The 16,593-nt window shown below is 41.8% G+C and overlaps 1 protein-coding gene across 9 annotated transcripts in view; it reads left to right on the forward strand.

Moving 5' to 3' along the window:
- DIP2 (disco-interacting protein 2) overlaps positions 1-16,593 on the forward strand; it is a 236,597-nt gene that overhangs the window by 175,114 nt on the left and 44,890 nt on the right. For 8 of the 9 annotated variants that reach the window (XM_084591333.1, XM_084591337.1, XM_084591335.1 and 5 more), the window contains 5 exons: positions 4,936-5,034; positions 5,538-5,670; positions 12,234-12,427; positions 14,436-14,601; positions 14,667-14,806. In XM_084591333.1, the coding sequence (XP_084447459.1) occupies positions 4,936-5,034; positions 5,538-5,670; positions 12,234-12,427; positions 14,436-14,601; positions 14,667-14,806 (732 nt within the window). The remainder of the gene's footprint in view (positions 1-4,935; positions 5,035-5,537; positions 5,671-12,233; positions 12,428-14,435; positions 14,602-14,666; positions 14,807-16,593) is intronic. The other variant, XM_084591329.1, reaches the window with a different exon arrangement.

Genomic DNA, 16,593 nt, shown 5'->3' on the forward strand with positions numbered 1-16,593 from the left:
TTTCATGATATATCACTGGATAGCTTACGTCAAATACGATTACACTGTACTAACTGTTGGCACTAATGAGTTGTCACTAATTTGTAAATTGCGAATAAATATTTTGCTACCCCTTCAAGTCATAAATTGTTGGAAGAAACTGCGCTGGACTAGCTAATAGTACTTTTCAAATAATTATCGCCCTCTTTTTAATTGTAACTAAATATATTGCATGGTTGGAAGACTTATATAAAGTATTATATCAGGTAAATACTGGGAGGCGTAAATAATTATCACTAATTTGTTAATTGCAAATAAATATATATATATATTTATATTACACTACAACCTCAAGTTACATATCATTGGATAGCTTATATTGAGTATTATTGCACAGAACTAATAATATGGGTTAATTATTTATCACTAATTTCTTATCGCCATAGACCCAGTTCGCCACAATACACCAGATTTAGCCTAATTCAGAGCAAGATACTGTAATCCTTACTGATCTTTCTTGATAGTGGGGTACAATTATACACAACATAAGCTATTCAAAGATATAACTTGAACATTTAGCATGGAACTCAATGTTTAATTGCAAGTAACAATTTAGCGATAATACAAGTAACACCCATTATCAGTTAATTCAGTGCAATAATACTTGGCATAAGCTATCCAATGATATATAAATTCAGGTTGTAGCGTAACATATATATTTATTCTCAATTAACAAAATAAGCAATAATTAATTAACACCTACTAGTAGATCAGTGCAATGATACTCAACATATGCTATCAAGTGATATATAAGCTGAGGTTGTAGTGTATTATATATTTAGTCGCAAGTAACAAACTAGTGATAAATAATTAACCCATATATTAGTTCTGTGCAATAATATTCGACATAAGCTGTTTAATGATAAATTACTTGAGGTAGTAGTGCAACATGTATATTTAATCGCAATTAACAAATTAGCGATAATTATTTGGCGCCTGCCATTTATTATTTGCTATAATACTTCATACAAGTTTTCCAACCATTCATGACTTCATGGTGTAGCATATTTCATACTTAGTTGCAATTAACAAAAGAGCGATGATTAATTGAAAAGTACAATTAGCTAGTCCAGCGCAATTATGTTCTGCATAGCTATCCAACAATTTATGACTTGAAGGTATAGCGAAATATTTAATCGCAAATTACAAATTGGTGACAACTCATTAATACCCACAATTAGTATAGTGTTATGATACTTGACAACCCATCCAGTGATATATCATTAAATGTAGCATAATGTTCAAATTTATTCCCACTGACATAATTCACAGTAAACGTTTAAGGTCTCCGATTCGTCAAGTGCAACTGTACTGCCAATGTTGGAACATTTGTTCAAATTAAACTTGGTATTTCTTCTTTCGAAGAGATTGCATTGAGGAGAGCAGACTTTTCTAAAAAAAGTCATGCTGAGTTTCGCCACAACTGCACAAGAGAAGCGGACCGACTAGCAAGGTCTCGCCACTGCAGAGCGCGGCATCTGAACGCTTCGTGGACTAGGGTCCGATAACAGCGCGGCGAGAGAGAGGCACGGCACTCGTTTTTCGCGTCTCGATGCACGTACGGCGATGAACGTATGTTGGAGGAAGGTAACAGGGTGCCAGTATTTGCAAACGCGCGCCAAGACCAGTGATGCAAATATCCAGAGTCCAGACGCCCTCTTTCGTAGCGAGCGGCCGCGGCGAAACCGTAGCGGAAGAAAGGCGAAACAGACGAACACCGCACATAGAGTTCCGAAGGCGTGTTACTTTACAGCGTGAGAGGGAGGGAGAAAGCTGTCGTCACATAGGGAACCCTCGGACCGAGCGCCGGGCAGAGATAGCAGCGCCGCGGTGCGGCCCTGTAGCCGCTCCGCAGACTGAAGCCGTGGGCCGTGTATTTTTAAAAACCACTGTACTTGATAGAGCTATGGAATAGCGAACCCAAGTATTAAAAACAATGCGAATAGACCGATCCCACCTGCCTGTTTCACGACGCTACCGCTGTCGCGGTGCATTTGGTACATGTAGTCAACCGGCCGCTCCAGTTGCCCGGAGAGCCTGCGCGCCGTGTTTCCGAACGATTTCTAGCTCGTGTGTATGCCGGAGTGCATTGTGAAAATTCACCTGTCTCTTTCCTGACGCTATATCAGCACGTGGGACATAGTACTCTAGTTTTGTGTATTTAGGCGATAGCTTATACATCTTGTTTGCCCGAAAAGCCATCGGCGTTGTTCTAGTAGCAGAAGTAATCGTTGTCGGCACTGCATGTCAGAAATAAAGTGGGCTGCGTAAAAAAAACGTATCATGGTAATTTGTTCTTCTACTGATTGATAATTTATTGGTGTGTAATAGGTGACGACGAGCTAATGGAACCAATGTGACTAATCGATTAAGTAAGGATATTAAAAAATTGGAAAATAAGTGGTTCAATAGTGTCAAAATGCTCAGAATGAAAAGCCTATTCGATGATGCTAACTTAGAAATTGTAGTATAATTTGCCACTTAATTAGTTGAAATAATTGAAAAATGAAAAATTGTGTGTCCTATTCTCTGAATGAAAAGCCAGTGCTTGATAGTGCTGTTTATGACAATTTTCTTTATGCAGAACTATGGTTGCTGTGCAGCCACTATATATATCTTCCAGCACTTTCACGTACGGCTTGTCTACCCCCTGATTTTGCAATGCCTGCATCACCGCCAAGGTTTCTACTGAGTCAAATGCTTTTTCGTAATCAATGAATGCTATGTATAAGGGCTGGTTATATTCCGAGCATTTTTCTATCACCTGGTTGATAATATAGATTTGATCGATAGTAAAGTACCATTTCCGAAAACCTGCTTGATCCTTTGCTTGATTGCAGTGTAAGGTTGCCCTCATTCTATTAGCGATTACCTTAGTAAATACCTTATACGTAACAGACAGTAAGCTGATTGGTCTCTAATTTTTAAGGTTCTTAGCGTCCCCTTATGAATGAGGATAATGTTTGCATTCTTCCATGGTTCCGGTATCGTCGATGACACCAGGCATTGCGTATACAAGGTGGCCAGTTTTTCTAGCACAATATCCCCCCCCCCCCCCCCCGTCCTTCAACAAATCTATGGTTATCTGATCCTCTCCAGCCGCTTTCCCCCTTTTCATAGTTTCTATTGCTTTCTTAGAAACTATGAGAATGTTTATGAAAATTAGAAAAAGGGGGCCTCAGAGGTGTCAAAATGGTTACAATGAAAAGCCAATGCTTGATCATGCTAATTAAGAAAATGTAGTATGTAACTGATCAGAAACGTTTTTAATAGAAAGTGAAAAATTGAAAAAAAAAAACAACTGGGGTTCAAAGGCACTAAAGTCCTGAGACCAAAAAGTCAATGCTTGATGATTCTAATTAAGGAAATTTAGAGTGTAATTATTCTAAATAAGTGATTGAAATATTTAAAAATTAAGGATTACCGAAGGGGGTTGAAAGGTTTCAGAATGCTCAGAATGAAAAGCCAGCGCGTGATGATGCTAATTAAGAAAAGTTAGTGTGTAATTGATTAACTGAAATAATTGAAAAAAAGTAAAAATCCTAAATGGGTTCAAAGGTGTCAAAATGCTCGTGATGAAATATCAATGCTTGACGGTGCTAAATGAGAAAATTTAGAGTGTGTAATTAATCACATAATTGAAACAATTGAAAATATTGTGTTATTAGAAAAGGCAGTTCAGATATGTCAAAATCAGTCTGACATCGTTGAATGTGCTCTTTTTTCATACAATTGTTGAAATGTTTAGTTGATCACTTATATACTTCACTATCATCACAATTTTTTCACTATCATCATCAAGCATTGACCTTTCATTATGTATGTTTGACCCGTTTTCATAATTTTTCAGTTTTTCTTTCTTCAAATAAATAATTGGTCAGTTTCACACTCTAAATTTTAATAATATACCAAACAATGGCTTTTTGTTCTATGCAATTTACCACCTTTGAACCCAGTTTTTCTTTTTTTTTGTTATTTCAATTATTTGATCATATACACACTTTAAATTAACTTCATTAGATCATCAAGCATTGGCTTTTAATTCATTCTTGTTTTCTTTAATTCATCAATTATTTACAATGATTTATTTAACTCGCTATTGCCTATCACACACCAATCAACCATCAATCACCAGAACCACAAATTACCATATACGATTTTTTGTATGCAGCCCTCGATTATTTTCGACACTCACTTCACAACTAAACAAGGCCATTGGTTAAAAAAAAAAAAAAAGAAATATAAGGACCCTTAGAACACTTGTTTTCCATGTAACAGTCACTGTAATTTTGTGAAATAATGACAACGAATTTTCCTCTCAGTGAGGTATGAGAAATGTACGCTGAGTTCCTGTGGAGTGGAGATTGCAATAGTGCAGTTGCATGTGCGCGTGCTGACCAGCCGACAGCAACTACAGCAAACATGGCGCTTGTGCAACTTTTGGAAAACCGGCGCATGCGCATATCGATCGGTGGGATCGGTCTATTGAATTGAGTATATTTCACTAAATTACATTAAATGTTCTCTGTAACATATCCAGAAAAAATGCTAACCTATTGGAGGTATGCAAAAGTCAAATTGTTGGGTGCAAAGCGGATGTGAATAATAAAATTTATTTGAAAGAAATTTTTTCCTGTCCATCATCAGCACGGTTTATTATACCTGTAATGCCTACCAGGATTTTAATAAGAAAGCAGGAATCCTTTTGTAGGCTGATTTTTCAGACCATAAGCATGGTTGCCTGATTGATAACATGTACGTGCACCTTCATGTGTTACATTTGCGTAGTATAATGCATGTAAACAAATGTGAACAAGTAGCATATTTATATAATCTTTCTCTAGGTTCGTACAAGGTAGTCGTTTTAACTTTTATTTTTTTTTTCTTGCTTTGAAGAGCTTTCAGTGGATGAGCCGAGTCCTGCAAGCTGTGGACAGTATTCACCAGGTTGGAATCTACTGCTTGGCCCTGGTTCCACCTAACTACCTGCCTAAGGTGACTTTTCTTTTTCTCACAGAAGCATCTGAAGTCATTTTAAATGCTGTGCATTTGGTTCATTCTGTATTGATGTTTTTGGTTGGTTGTTACACTGCTAAATCCTACGAAGGGCTTGTATAAACTCTGATATGTTATGTCACTTATCTGCCTTGTTGAATTGTAATAGTTCCATGCTGTCCTCATTTGTTCAGCCAACATTTAGATACATCAATTATGGTGGGGCAGCCATAAAGGAAAGTGGAATAGTAAGCAGCAGCTAAGATAAATAGTGGCACCAAAGTACAAACAAGTAGAAAAATAACAGACTTCTAAATCCTGCAGACAGGCACATTTTGAAAGCCGGTGGTTTTGCCATGCCACTAATATCACCATCATTTTTACTGGCGTTGGCTTGTTTGCACATAACGCATCACTGAGTTTTCATTGCCTTGAAGCATGGAGGTGCATTTTGGTCGTCAGAGGTCTGTACAGCAACATTAATCCTTGTATGTCTTCTGCAGACTCCCCTCGGTGGCATCCATCTGCCTGAGACCAAGCGGCGTTTTCTTGAAGGTAGCCTCCACCCCGCAAATGTTCTCATGTGCCCTCACACGTGCGTCACCAACCTGCCCAAGCCTCGTGAGGTGCATCCAGGTAATCGAGCCCCTCCACTGGGTCACTGCTACTGCTACTGACTGCTTGTGCTAGGCTTTGCATGTACAGCTTTGTTCATATCCTGTGGGTTGACTCCATGTGCGTGAATTTTCGCCTTGGCCGCACTTGGTTGCTCTCTATCTCAAGCTCTGGCCTCTGCTGTGGTCGCCTGGTGTGGCTTGGCAGTTTCTCTCTATGGCAACATGGGAAGTCTTGGGCTCTTTGGGGGACCATGTGTTCCGCTTTCATATGTGACTGCTCGGTGGACATGGAGCATATCACCACAATGTTGTTTTTTGGGGGAGAATGTGTCCTTCCCGTCTTGTGCTTCAGCCTCTGACCCCATTTCTATTAGCACAGGGAGGCTTCACATCATTCATTTTTTTTCTCCGTGCATTGCATAAAAGTGTTCTTCAGGCCTCACTTCACTTAAACTATCACTGACCATTCCGCTGAAAGTGCGTGATAGCATTTTCTGCGTTTTTGACGTGGCACTTTAGCGTTGTGTGCCCTTTCCTCTAAACATTAGAGCGTTCACCTTGTGCAGTAACAAGTTGTCATGTGTGTCTGCCTCGTATCCATTTGTGAAAGTAAGTGTTCATGCACTCTTGTTTTCTAATCATTGTGAAACTGACAGAAAGTATCTTTATTTGTCATGCACTCCAGCGGACCTGTCACAAGATTCTCCAAGTAACGTTGTCCCCCTTTCTTCCACACACTGTGTTGCATGGAATGGCTTGGCTTGGTTCATTTTTTTTTTCCTTGTTGCCACTTTGTTTTGTTGCTTGGGTGTGTGCGTGCATGTGTGTGTGTGTGTGCGTGCATGTGTGTGTGTGTGTGTGTGTGTGTGTGTGTGTGTGTGTGTGTGTGTGTGTGTGTGTGTGTGTGTGTGTGTGTGTGTGTGTGTGTGTGTGTGTGTGTGTCTATCACCTTTGTTCTACCATGGCCACGAAATTCTGTTTTATTTTTTATCACCTACACATTGTCACGTTTGCATTCTTTCACACCTATCATGCAGTGCAGAAGCAGCAGCTTCTTTGTCTTATGGTGCAGTCTGCAAGAAAGCAATGTGGCATACCAGTTTAGCTTTAAGTTTGAGGAGCTGGAGAATGGTAATGTCGGGTTGTGCTACTCTGTGTGAATTCAAGCACATCAAAGGGTAGTCATGCCAGTAAACTATATCTGTGGCCTTGGCTTTATTACCTAATGTTTAATCACATCACACCACAAGCTAAGTGGAGCAGTACTGGCAGAGCTGCGATAATTTGCTAGGTCAGAAATGGCTGCAAGTGAAAGAATCCAAACAATCGGGTGGTCTTCACAGCTGAGTTGATATTGTGTCACATTGTTGTGGGCACTGCCTGCATCACTACAGTAAAACCTCATTTATCCGGTACTCATTAACTCGGAAATTCGGTTAACTCGGACTCGCTGCGTGATCCCGGCAAGAGTGTGTATAGTTCAATGGCGGCAGACGCTCATTATCTCGGAGGCATTTACCCGCACATTGGTTAACTCGGAGGACTCAGAGGATGAGGGCTACCGACTTTCCTGTGTTACCGTGCGATACAGCATGGATGTGCATCCACAGCGGGCGGGCAACGGGAAACCTACGCGAGGCGAGTCGGTCTGCACGCTGCTCGGCAAAAACGAAAAACAGCGGCAAAAAAAAAAAAAAAAAAAAGTTGAAGGGCACGGAATGTGATGATGATGATAGCGGATCATGTGAACAGTGGCGCCGGTGACCGCGCGGTTCAAAGGGAGAAGCCTTATCGTCATCATCATCGTCGTCGGGGCAGCGAGACTGTTTGCATTTTTCTGTTAAATGAATGCCACTGCTGTCCCATGGCTGCGATGGCTGCACTGACATTTCTTTGTCCCAATTGTTTGTGATGCGACGGTGACAGCGCACATCATGAAAATAAGCGCCCATTGCTCTGTTTGACTGTGTTTGGGGCCTGTTGCCGTTGCACTCCACAATGATGGCGACCGCCACTCCAGTGAAGTAATGAGGATGCTACCGTAGCTGGCATGCTGACCGATGACGACATGTTATCGGAAGTTTTTTTGTTTTCATGGTAAATTCGATAATCCGGAATTCGGTTAACTCGGACATTTTTGCCGGTCCCTTGTGATCCGGATTAATGAGGTTTTACTACTGACGCATGTGTAAGTGTTATGCAAAGTAAGCACCTGATCACATCCTGTTGCATTTTTTCAACAAATACAGCGTGAAATGCTGTTTATGTGAGCACTGCTTATATACTTTCTTTGTATAACTGAGCTTCTTGTATGGTCATTAAGGCGTATGATTAAGTTTATTGAATATAGTCGAACCCCGCAATAACGAAATTGCTGTGGAAGAAAACCGTTTTTGTTCTCTCGAGAATTTCGCTGTTGCAAAAATGGACAAGTAAGCGTACATATTACTTCCCAGAACGAAAATTTAACGGAAAAACGTCGGTTATTTTGCTCTGCTTCACACTGCTATACAGGAGCTCCATGGCTCGGGCTTTGCAGTTCGATAAGCTATGCATAGCTTCGTCGTCATCGTGGTTGCCGAGGAAAGTGCGGATAACATCAAAAGCATCAAGCACACTACTCGAGCTTACTTGCTTTCCTTGTGCTTTGTTTTCGCCATCCTCGTCGTCGCTGTCCTCATTTCATTTGTGCACACTGTCGATAATAGCGCTGTCGCTGAATTCTTCGTGCATGATCAAGTCAGCATCCGCACACAAAAAGTCATCCAGTTAAAGAGCGTCTGGCACCATTGCATCGACACTGCGAAGCGCATCCCATGCTTCAATTAGTGGCTGCAGATCGTCACCGCTTGCAGGAACACTCGCTTCCGGTTTTTCCAAGACGTGCTGACCAGCTGCAAAACGGCGTGTCTGAAGCAATTCTGGACAAAGGTGGCCGAAGTAGCAGTCCACACCACAGCAAGCATCACCAGCGCAATAAAAAGATCAATTTCTGTTGGTCGCTTCATTTCAATGTTTAACAACATCCGCCGGAGGAGTTTTCCACGGTATGCAGATTTGACACTCTTAATAACCCCTTGGTCAAGAGATTGGATAATTAATGTGCAGTTCGGAGGAAAAAAAATTAAGTGGAAGTTTGTCAGGACGTCTTCGATGTGGTGGGCACTGCAGTTATTCAAAAAAAAGGCAGACAGATCTGCCCTGCTTTTGCATATTCGTATCAAAGGCTTCCAGCCAGCTCGAGAATATTGCGTGCGTCATCCAAGCTTTCTGGTTAGCAGTGTACTCGACCGGAAGCCTTCGGTTACCTTTAAAGCACCGTGAAGTCTTGCTCCGGCCGATCACGAGGAGGGGACGCTTGTCGGATCCGTCCATGCTTGAGTTAAAAGTATTGTCACTCGCTTTTTGTTCAGCTTGCCTCCATGGCATTTTTTTCCCTTAAGGTCTAGCGTTTTTGATGGCAACATTTCTTAAAAAAAGCCAGTTTCATTTGCATTTATAAATTTTGGAGGGCTTGTATTCGTCCATTATGCTTTCATAACTCCCCTGCATCCACAACGATGCTGCTTCAGCGTTGACGCTCGCAGACTCCCCCGACAGCACCCTGGCGATGATGCAGTGCCGCACTTTAAATCGGCTTAGCCATCCAGTGCTCGCCCTAATGTTTTCGTGCCCCAGAATGCATGCGAAGTCAATCGTCTTTTGTTGCAGAAGGCTTCCAGATCAAGGCATCTTGTTCGCTCTCTTGTTGAGGAACCACTGATATACAGCTTTGTCGACGTCTTCTTTGGCCGGCATTGCCACCGTCTTGTTCTGCGCGCGCATGCCGTTTTAGAGTACCGCCATGATGCTGTTCTTGGCTTTCAGAATCTTAGAAAGTGAGCTGCATGGGATAATGAATTCTTCCGCAATGTCCGACTTCTGTCTGCCTTTTGCAGCTTCGGCGATGATTGCAGACTTTTCTTGCAGTGTCAAAATCTTCCGCTTTTTGACAAGAGGCGGTATGTTTCCGACAGGCAAAAAAAAAGAAACACTGGACACCCTCAAGTCACGGGTGAAATCGGCGTGCACGAGGCGGAGGGCGAGATGACGTGGTCGGCGTGTCAGTGAAAAGAAAAAGGGTTTGTTGCTCTGGCGGCGGTGTAGTAAAAAAACGTCACGTGCGTAGTTACCAACAGACAAGCTAGCAAAAGGCCGCTTTCACTGCAAAAAAGAAAAAAAAGAAAAAAGAAAATCTCATTGCTATCATTATTATTACCGAACCGACAGAAAGTAAACAAGAATGGCTGTGCCGGTGCTTGTTGGCAGAAATGAACAGGCCTCACTTATCGGAGGAGTGTGCTACTGCAGTTTTGCCTCTTCTCTGTTCCCAACTGGCTGACGTGCCGAAAAAATGTCGCAGATCACTACCTCAAACTTTAGTTAATGCGGGACTGCTTTTTAAAAATTCTTCGCTGTTGAGAGGGGAAAACGCATTGAACCCTATGGAAGTTCGCCGGGGCCGCAAGAATTTTTCGTTTCCACGAGAATTTTGTTCATGCGAGCTTTCGTTATTGAGGGGTTCGACTGTAGTGTATTGGAGTTTCAAGACGTGATCATATTGCAAAATCGACTCGTTAATATGATTTTGCATTTGTTCTATTCTAAAGTTACTTTCAGTTATTTCTTTTAGTACCTTTTTCATGGTCTGACTATTGTAATGTATGTACTGACATTGTTCTAGTGCATTATCTTTTCCAGAGGTACTAAGTTAAGTCACTGGAATTTCCTATGAATTTCTATCGTCGTGCACGTGATAGGTGTCCAAGCTGGAATTATTTCAGTACTTTTTCCTTTCGGGGTTTGTTTTTGTCTCCTTTTCTTCTATATCATCAAGAGTAATTTAATTTTATTTAGGTAGGGTACATATCATTTAAACCAATGCTGACCGACACCATTTGAAATCTTAGATATTAGTGTCGTCCTACATGTGAAAGCAATGGTAAACCATGTAATTGACAAGATGGAAGGTATTGAAAGGGCCAGAAGAAGTACTGTGGCTGTAATTCCATGTGTTATAGCTTTTTATATACTTTTATGTAAGCTTGCTTTTTACCCTTATTTTTGCATGTTTGTATTTGTGTATGTGTATGTATGCATATTATGGTTTTTTCTATGTGGCTTCTGATGGCTAATGGCTTTGCACTTTCGGTCATGAGTAGCAAAAAACTGTATGCAAAGAAAGTAAAATCGGCATGTGCTTTACAAAGCGATTGGATTTTACCTTCTCTTTAAGGCCAGTTCACAGTTCCGCTTACTTTGTTTTCCGAATACCCAGATGAGTTGAAAATCACTGTTCTCGGGAATGACACTCGCTTGGCACAAGACATCTTGTCTAACTAGATTGCTAGCACAGGTACTTATCACATGTGTTACCTTTCAAGCACAACTATTGCAGTACAAGCCTTCTATAGCTAATTCGTATACACAGTTGAGCACTGTTACAAGAGACACAGATGCTACAGAGTCATGAATGAGAGACATTTTTCACTTAGTTTGCCACCTTGTCTCGCCCATTCAGCAGACCGTATTGAAGGGCAAGTTATCTTTGAATTTTGATCAAGAGCCTCGCTTGTAAAAGTTATTTTAACTAGTGGGGTTTCTTTCCCGCTCTGCAGATGCAGTGCCATCGCTGGCAAACCGGGATCGCGTCTGTACACTAGGGAGGAGGCAAGATGTGATATTTATTACGATTGCAACTAATATAGAGTGGGCCCGCGAGGTGCAAAAATAAATAGGGTGCATATATATATATATATATATTATATATCTTTTTTGCTGTGAGAAGGAACAGCTTTCAAAATATTTAGGGTGGTATGAGCAGTAGTGTGCGGGCATCTGCCAGCACCAGCAATGGTGGCAGCGTGAGGCAGGAGCGCATAACTGGCTTGCTTGTGCTAATTATATGCAACCAGAAAGCTCGATACCTGAAAAAACGGCCATTAGTCAGGGGTTTGCATGGCCCACAAGTCATGCTGCAAGCCAAACAATGCAACCCTCGCCACTGCTCTGAATTTTGTATAGCTTTGTACATAGGAAAACCATTCTAAACTCTATTTTTATGACATCAATGTCCAAGAAATACTTTGCTCAAATGGGAAAAGTGACCCATAAAGCTACCCCTGACTACCCAGCTTGCTCACGCTGGTGGTTGCTTGTGGGAGGCATGGAAGTCCTGCGCCAACTTGCTTCTGGCTGCTGGTCTTTCCAATTTCATTTGCATTGCACTAATATTTTCACTCTTCATTGGTATGTAAAAGAGCTCAAGAATATATACAAAATCTTTCCATAGAACAAGCATCTGTTAATAAAATGAGAATCTTTATTGAATATTTGCATAAGCCTAGCCACGGGGCTTTTGTATCTTCACAAGTGGTGTTACTGTTTTGTAGCCTACTCTGTTCCATCAGGCCTTCAATTATTTGCTTAAGTGTGTTGTGCCCACTGGGCTGTGAACTGGCCTTGGGATGCTTGGAATGTGGTGGTGGTGCAAGATATTTCTGATTGGGTGCACGGGAGGTGGTAATGGCTCTTTGCTTCCAGAAGTTGGCCCTGCCTCTGTGATGGTGGGGAACATGGTGCAAGGGGTGCGGCTGGCCATGGCTCAAGGCCGGGACATTGGCATCATCGATGAGGACAGTGACACGGCCCGCAAGTACCAGTTCATCTCTGAGATTCTTCGCTGGCGAGCCACTACCACGGCTGATCATGCCGTTTTCACTTTACTCAATGCCAAGGTAAGGGTGTCATTGCAACTGTGGTAGCCAGTCAAGCAGTCTGGGTCACTGTAGGGCATGAATCCTGTAAAAAAATCGCACTTGTTCACACAATGATTAGAATGGAAAAGAAAAAAGGGACTGACGAGCAAATGTTTGTTTGTTTTTTCCTCAGCATTTCTGTACTATATGCTAAATGCAAAAATACTTCTGTAACAGATTTCTCTTCACATTTAAAAAAGGCACTGTTTCATTCTTTGAACGCATCCAATGAACACTCGAGCCAATGGTGTAGGTTGGTGTTAACGTTTCAGCCATGTTGCAATGGCCTATCTGACACATTTACATATGGAATAGGAAGTAGCCCTTCCATTTCTTACAGCAGGCTCTTCCATCGGTGATGTGGGGTCAACTTACCGCTGTGGGCATGTAAGGCACGTGAAACATATGTTCACAATTCCCTGTAAGTTTGCCGCCGGTCTGTCATCCAGAGAAGCACAATGTCTGCATTACATTATTCAAATGATTTGCTATTGAGACAAAGCATTTGTCATCTGCTTAATTTGGTTATATTTGCCCATACTCCTTTGGGCCACTACTGCTGCCATTCACTGGTGGGTGTAGGTGCTCCTCCATTTTCCAATTTCACTTCACCTAAAGGTTTTGCATGTTCACCAGGTTGTCATCTGGCAGCTAGCACAGGTGCAAAACAAGCAGTGTAGCGCAAGCAAGTAGTGATAAAAGCAGGGCTTCCATGTTAGTGGAAACCATATTGTCACATGGTAGTGGCAATGTGCTGTGCGCAACAAGCGAGCAGACTGTCATGACAGAAGTCTTAACTGGGCTGACTTCTGCCTTCAAAAATATTGTACAACTCAGCGGCAGTGACAGTAATAAGTGTGTTCAGCGGTCATAAAACCTGCTGCTCTCGGCTGCGCTCCATTTAGAGCTGGCAAGGAAACATTGAGAGAAAGCTGCCAAAGGTAACTTAGAACGATCAGCAACAATGTGGAAGCAGTCATGCATGGTTGGAATTCTTTAAGGTAAATCTCGGTGCATCTTGCATTACAAAGACATTGATAAAGCGTGTCATGGTGGCATTGAGCATCGACCAACTAACAGAACAAAGCTTCATGACAGTATGCATCCTCTGAATGCCAGTCATTTTTTCTGAAGGTTCAAATGTAAGGAAAAAGATAAAATTTGTGTTCAAGCACAGGTTGAAGCAGAATATGGTTGTTTTGATTTCTCTCCTTGTTCTGCTTATTCAAAGAACTCTTTCAGGACAACTTTGCTCATACTTGTAATAAGGCATTCTGCTTATTGCAAGGCATTTTTCGTAATTAATGGGTGTTCAAAGTCTATTTAGGAACCTCAGTTGTTTATAATTAGTTATTTAATGAACTCTTTTTCTGCAGTGTCTTTTTTATAGCTTGGGCTCAGCTTTGTGATATGAGGCTTAGCTTCTTTAATATAAAAGCGTTCTTTGCATGTGTTGTCCAGAGTGCAGTCAGGTGTGATGAATGGTTCGCATTTTGGATTCATGCATTAGGAGCTCTAGTGAAAACAGAGGCTGTACTGTTTACTTTTAGGTGACTGTAAGCCACTTTTCATCAAGGTTGCTTTTGCCTCCCCTCTTAACATCGCTGCCACAATAATAGTTAGAGAGGTTGGCTTGGGACATCTGCAATGGTTCTAATACTCAGACAGCTATGCTGATTTTTCAGCAGTCTGCTTGTGATGATGGTTTGTCCTCTCATCATAGGCTGTTGTAGGTTTCATTTTCAACGATGCCAAAGGGGGGCAGGAACTTTGAAGCAGGAAGGGATGAATTCAAATAAACACGGGGAAGGACTATTAAAGCTCAAACGTGCTCAAATACCGCAGCCTGCAATTGTTGAGCTGGACTGTTGCTTTGTTTCAGTGCAAAGACCATTTTTTATGAGAGAATGCTAGTAACCATCTTAATTTCACCAGCCTGTCTGTAGGAGCTGTGATTTATTTAGCTTTTCATTTCTTCAACTTTCAGGGTAACACTGCGTCTAGTTTGACATGCTCTCAGCTGCACAAGCGAGCAGAGAGGGTCGGGTGCCTGCTGCTTGAGAAGGGAAAGTTGAACACAGGAGACCACGTGGCACTCATCTACCCACCTGGCATTGATCTCATCTGTGCATTCTATGGCTGCCTCTATGTTGGTAAGTACTGATTGTACTCGTGACAAAGGAGCAGACATGAGAGCTCATGTGTGTTGTGCCTGCAGGTGTGGTTCCTGTGACAATCCGGCCACCACACCCACAGAACCTGCAGACTACCCTGCCAACCGTTCGAATGATTGTTGACGTCAGCAAATCTGTGATTGTTCTCTCGACAGCGCCTGTCACCAAGCTTCTGCGATCAAAGGTAATTAACTTCGCATTTGCATTGTTCATGCACATCATCCATGCTTATATTCTGTATCTTGGGCTCTTACTTGCTTCGAAAGTCAGCCACGCATTAATGATGTGTGTTCACCAAGCTAACAAGGTGTCAGTTTGGAAGGCAGTGATACGCATTATCAAGATTTCAGCTCAATGCATTCTCAAAACTTATTTGCATGCTTCAGGTTTTGTGTCATTAAGTCTTGTTTTCTTGTGCCATGTTTAAATTATATGCACAATAATTATGCTTGCATTCTGCTAGTCTTAAAAAGACAATAGAATCGCGAGAATATAGACCCGATTGATACAAATTTTGGGGTGACGTTGCAAAACCTCTCTGCTGGAGTGCATTGTGTACAGTGTGCAGAATTTCAGATCTTCTGAACACTTTCTCCTACCACTACTGCTGATACGAACCTGTGAGCCATGACAGCAACCTCCAGTGCTACCCGCTACCCACTCATCGTCGACTCCACAGTCGCTATAGTTCCGCCATACACACAGGAAGCAGTTGGTGGCGGCACGTCTCTGTGATCGCTAGTCGCACTGTACACGCAGGGAGCAATTTGCTGCAGCACACAGCTCGCATATCATTGACTCTGCAATCACTAGTCACGCTGTCCGCATGGGGAGCATTTGCTAGGCATGCAGCCTGCATATTGTTAACATTGCAATCTCTTGTCTTGCTGTATGAACAGGAAGCAGTTGGGGGTGTCACACAGCTCACACATTGTTGGCATGGGGAGTAGTTTACTTGCCTTATGGCCTGTATATCACCGACATCACAATCGCCTTTCGTGACATAGGCACAGCCGGCAGTGAGCTATGGCCGTACAGTCATACATAAATCCCCGCAGCCATGAACAGGTCTGCGTGGATACACTTGCCATGCTTCTGTGTACCGATTTCATTAATTTTGAATGATGCAAATTTTTTCACGTCCCAAAAGATTCATATCACCGAGATTCTACTGTAGATTGCTCCTATCTGTAGACACATGCAAATTTGAGGGGAGGTAATGGGATTTGTAGTTTCAGCTATCCCGTTTGTGTGAACAAAATTTTGTAGGAGTTCACTTGCACGATTTGCTGACATCACATGAACAGTGTTGCCTACCTACATCATTCACTCCTTGTTCATATATATGGCATGTTAATGTCATTATCATGGGGTGAACTGAAATTTTGGCTCACGAGTGGGGTCATCAGTGAGCGTCACCAGAGCGTGTCCTCACGAACTGATACTCCAGGAAACACAGTAGTCTCCTATGAGGTAGACTTTATTATGCTTTTGCAAGTGTAACTGTGTAAATATTTCTTGCTTTCAATCATTAAAATTATTTTTTGTGTTTTTTGCTTTTTACTCAACTGTGTTTACAAAACTGTGTTCTCCTTTGAATCACAAGTTTTCTCAAAGGATATATCGGCACCAGAAAATAGCTAGAGCTATAATTCTTTTTGCATTGTGAAGTTGAAAGTAGATTGGATGCAATGTTGGAAGCAGATTTTTTATTTTCACCTGTAATCTTTTTTTTATTATTATGAAATTCTTATATAGTTGCCATGGCTATGAGTGCCAAGGTCAGGTGGTTGCTAGATATCTCAATATTCGTTCAATCTGAAAACCACTTCCAATGTTTCATTCTTTACACAGCATAATATCTGCCTTATATTATAGTGAAGGGAAGATAACTGACAATTTTTTAGGCTAACAGCCAGAGTGGGTTTCAGTGGAAAGCAAACATAGCAGGGGGAGGTGAGGTGGTCACAG

Source organism: Amblyomma maculatum, chromosome 1 (assembly GCF_055883805.1).
Source record: "Amblyomma maculatum isolate TAMU_Amacu chromosome 1, ASM5588380v1, whole genome shotgun sequence".
NCBI lineage: Eukaryota > Metazoa > Arthropoda > Arachnida > Ixodida > Ixodidae > Amblyomma > Amblyomma maculatum.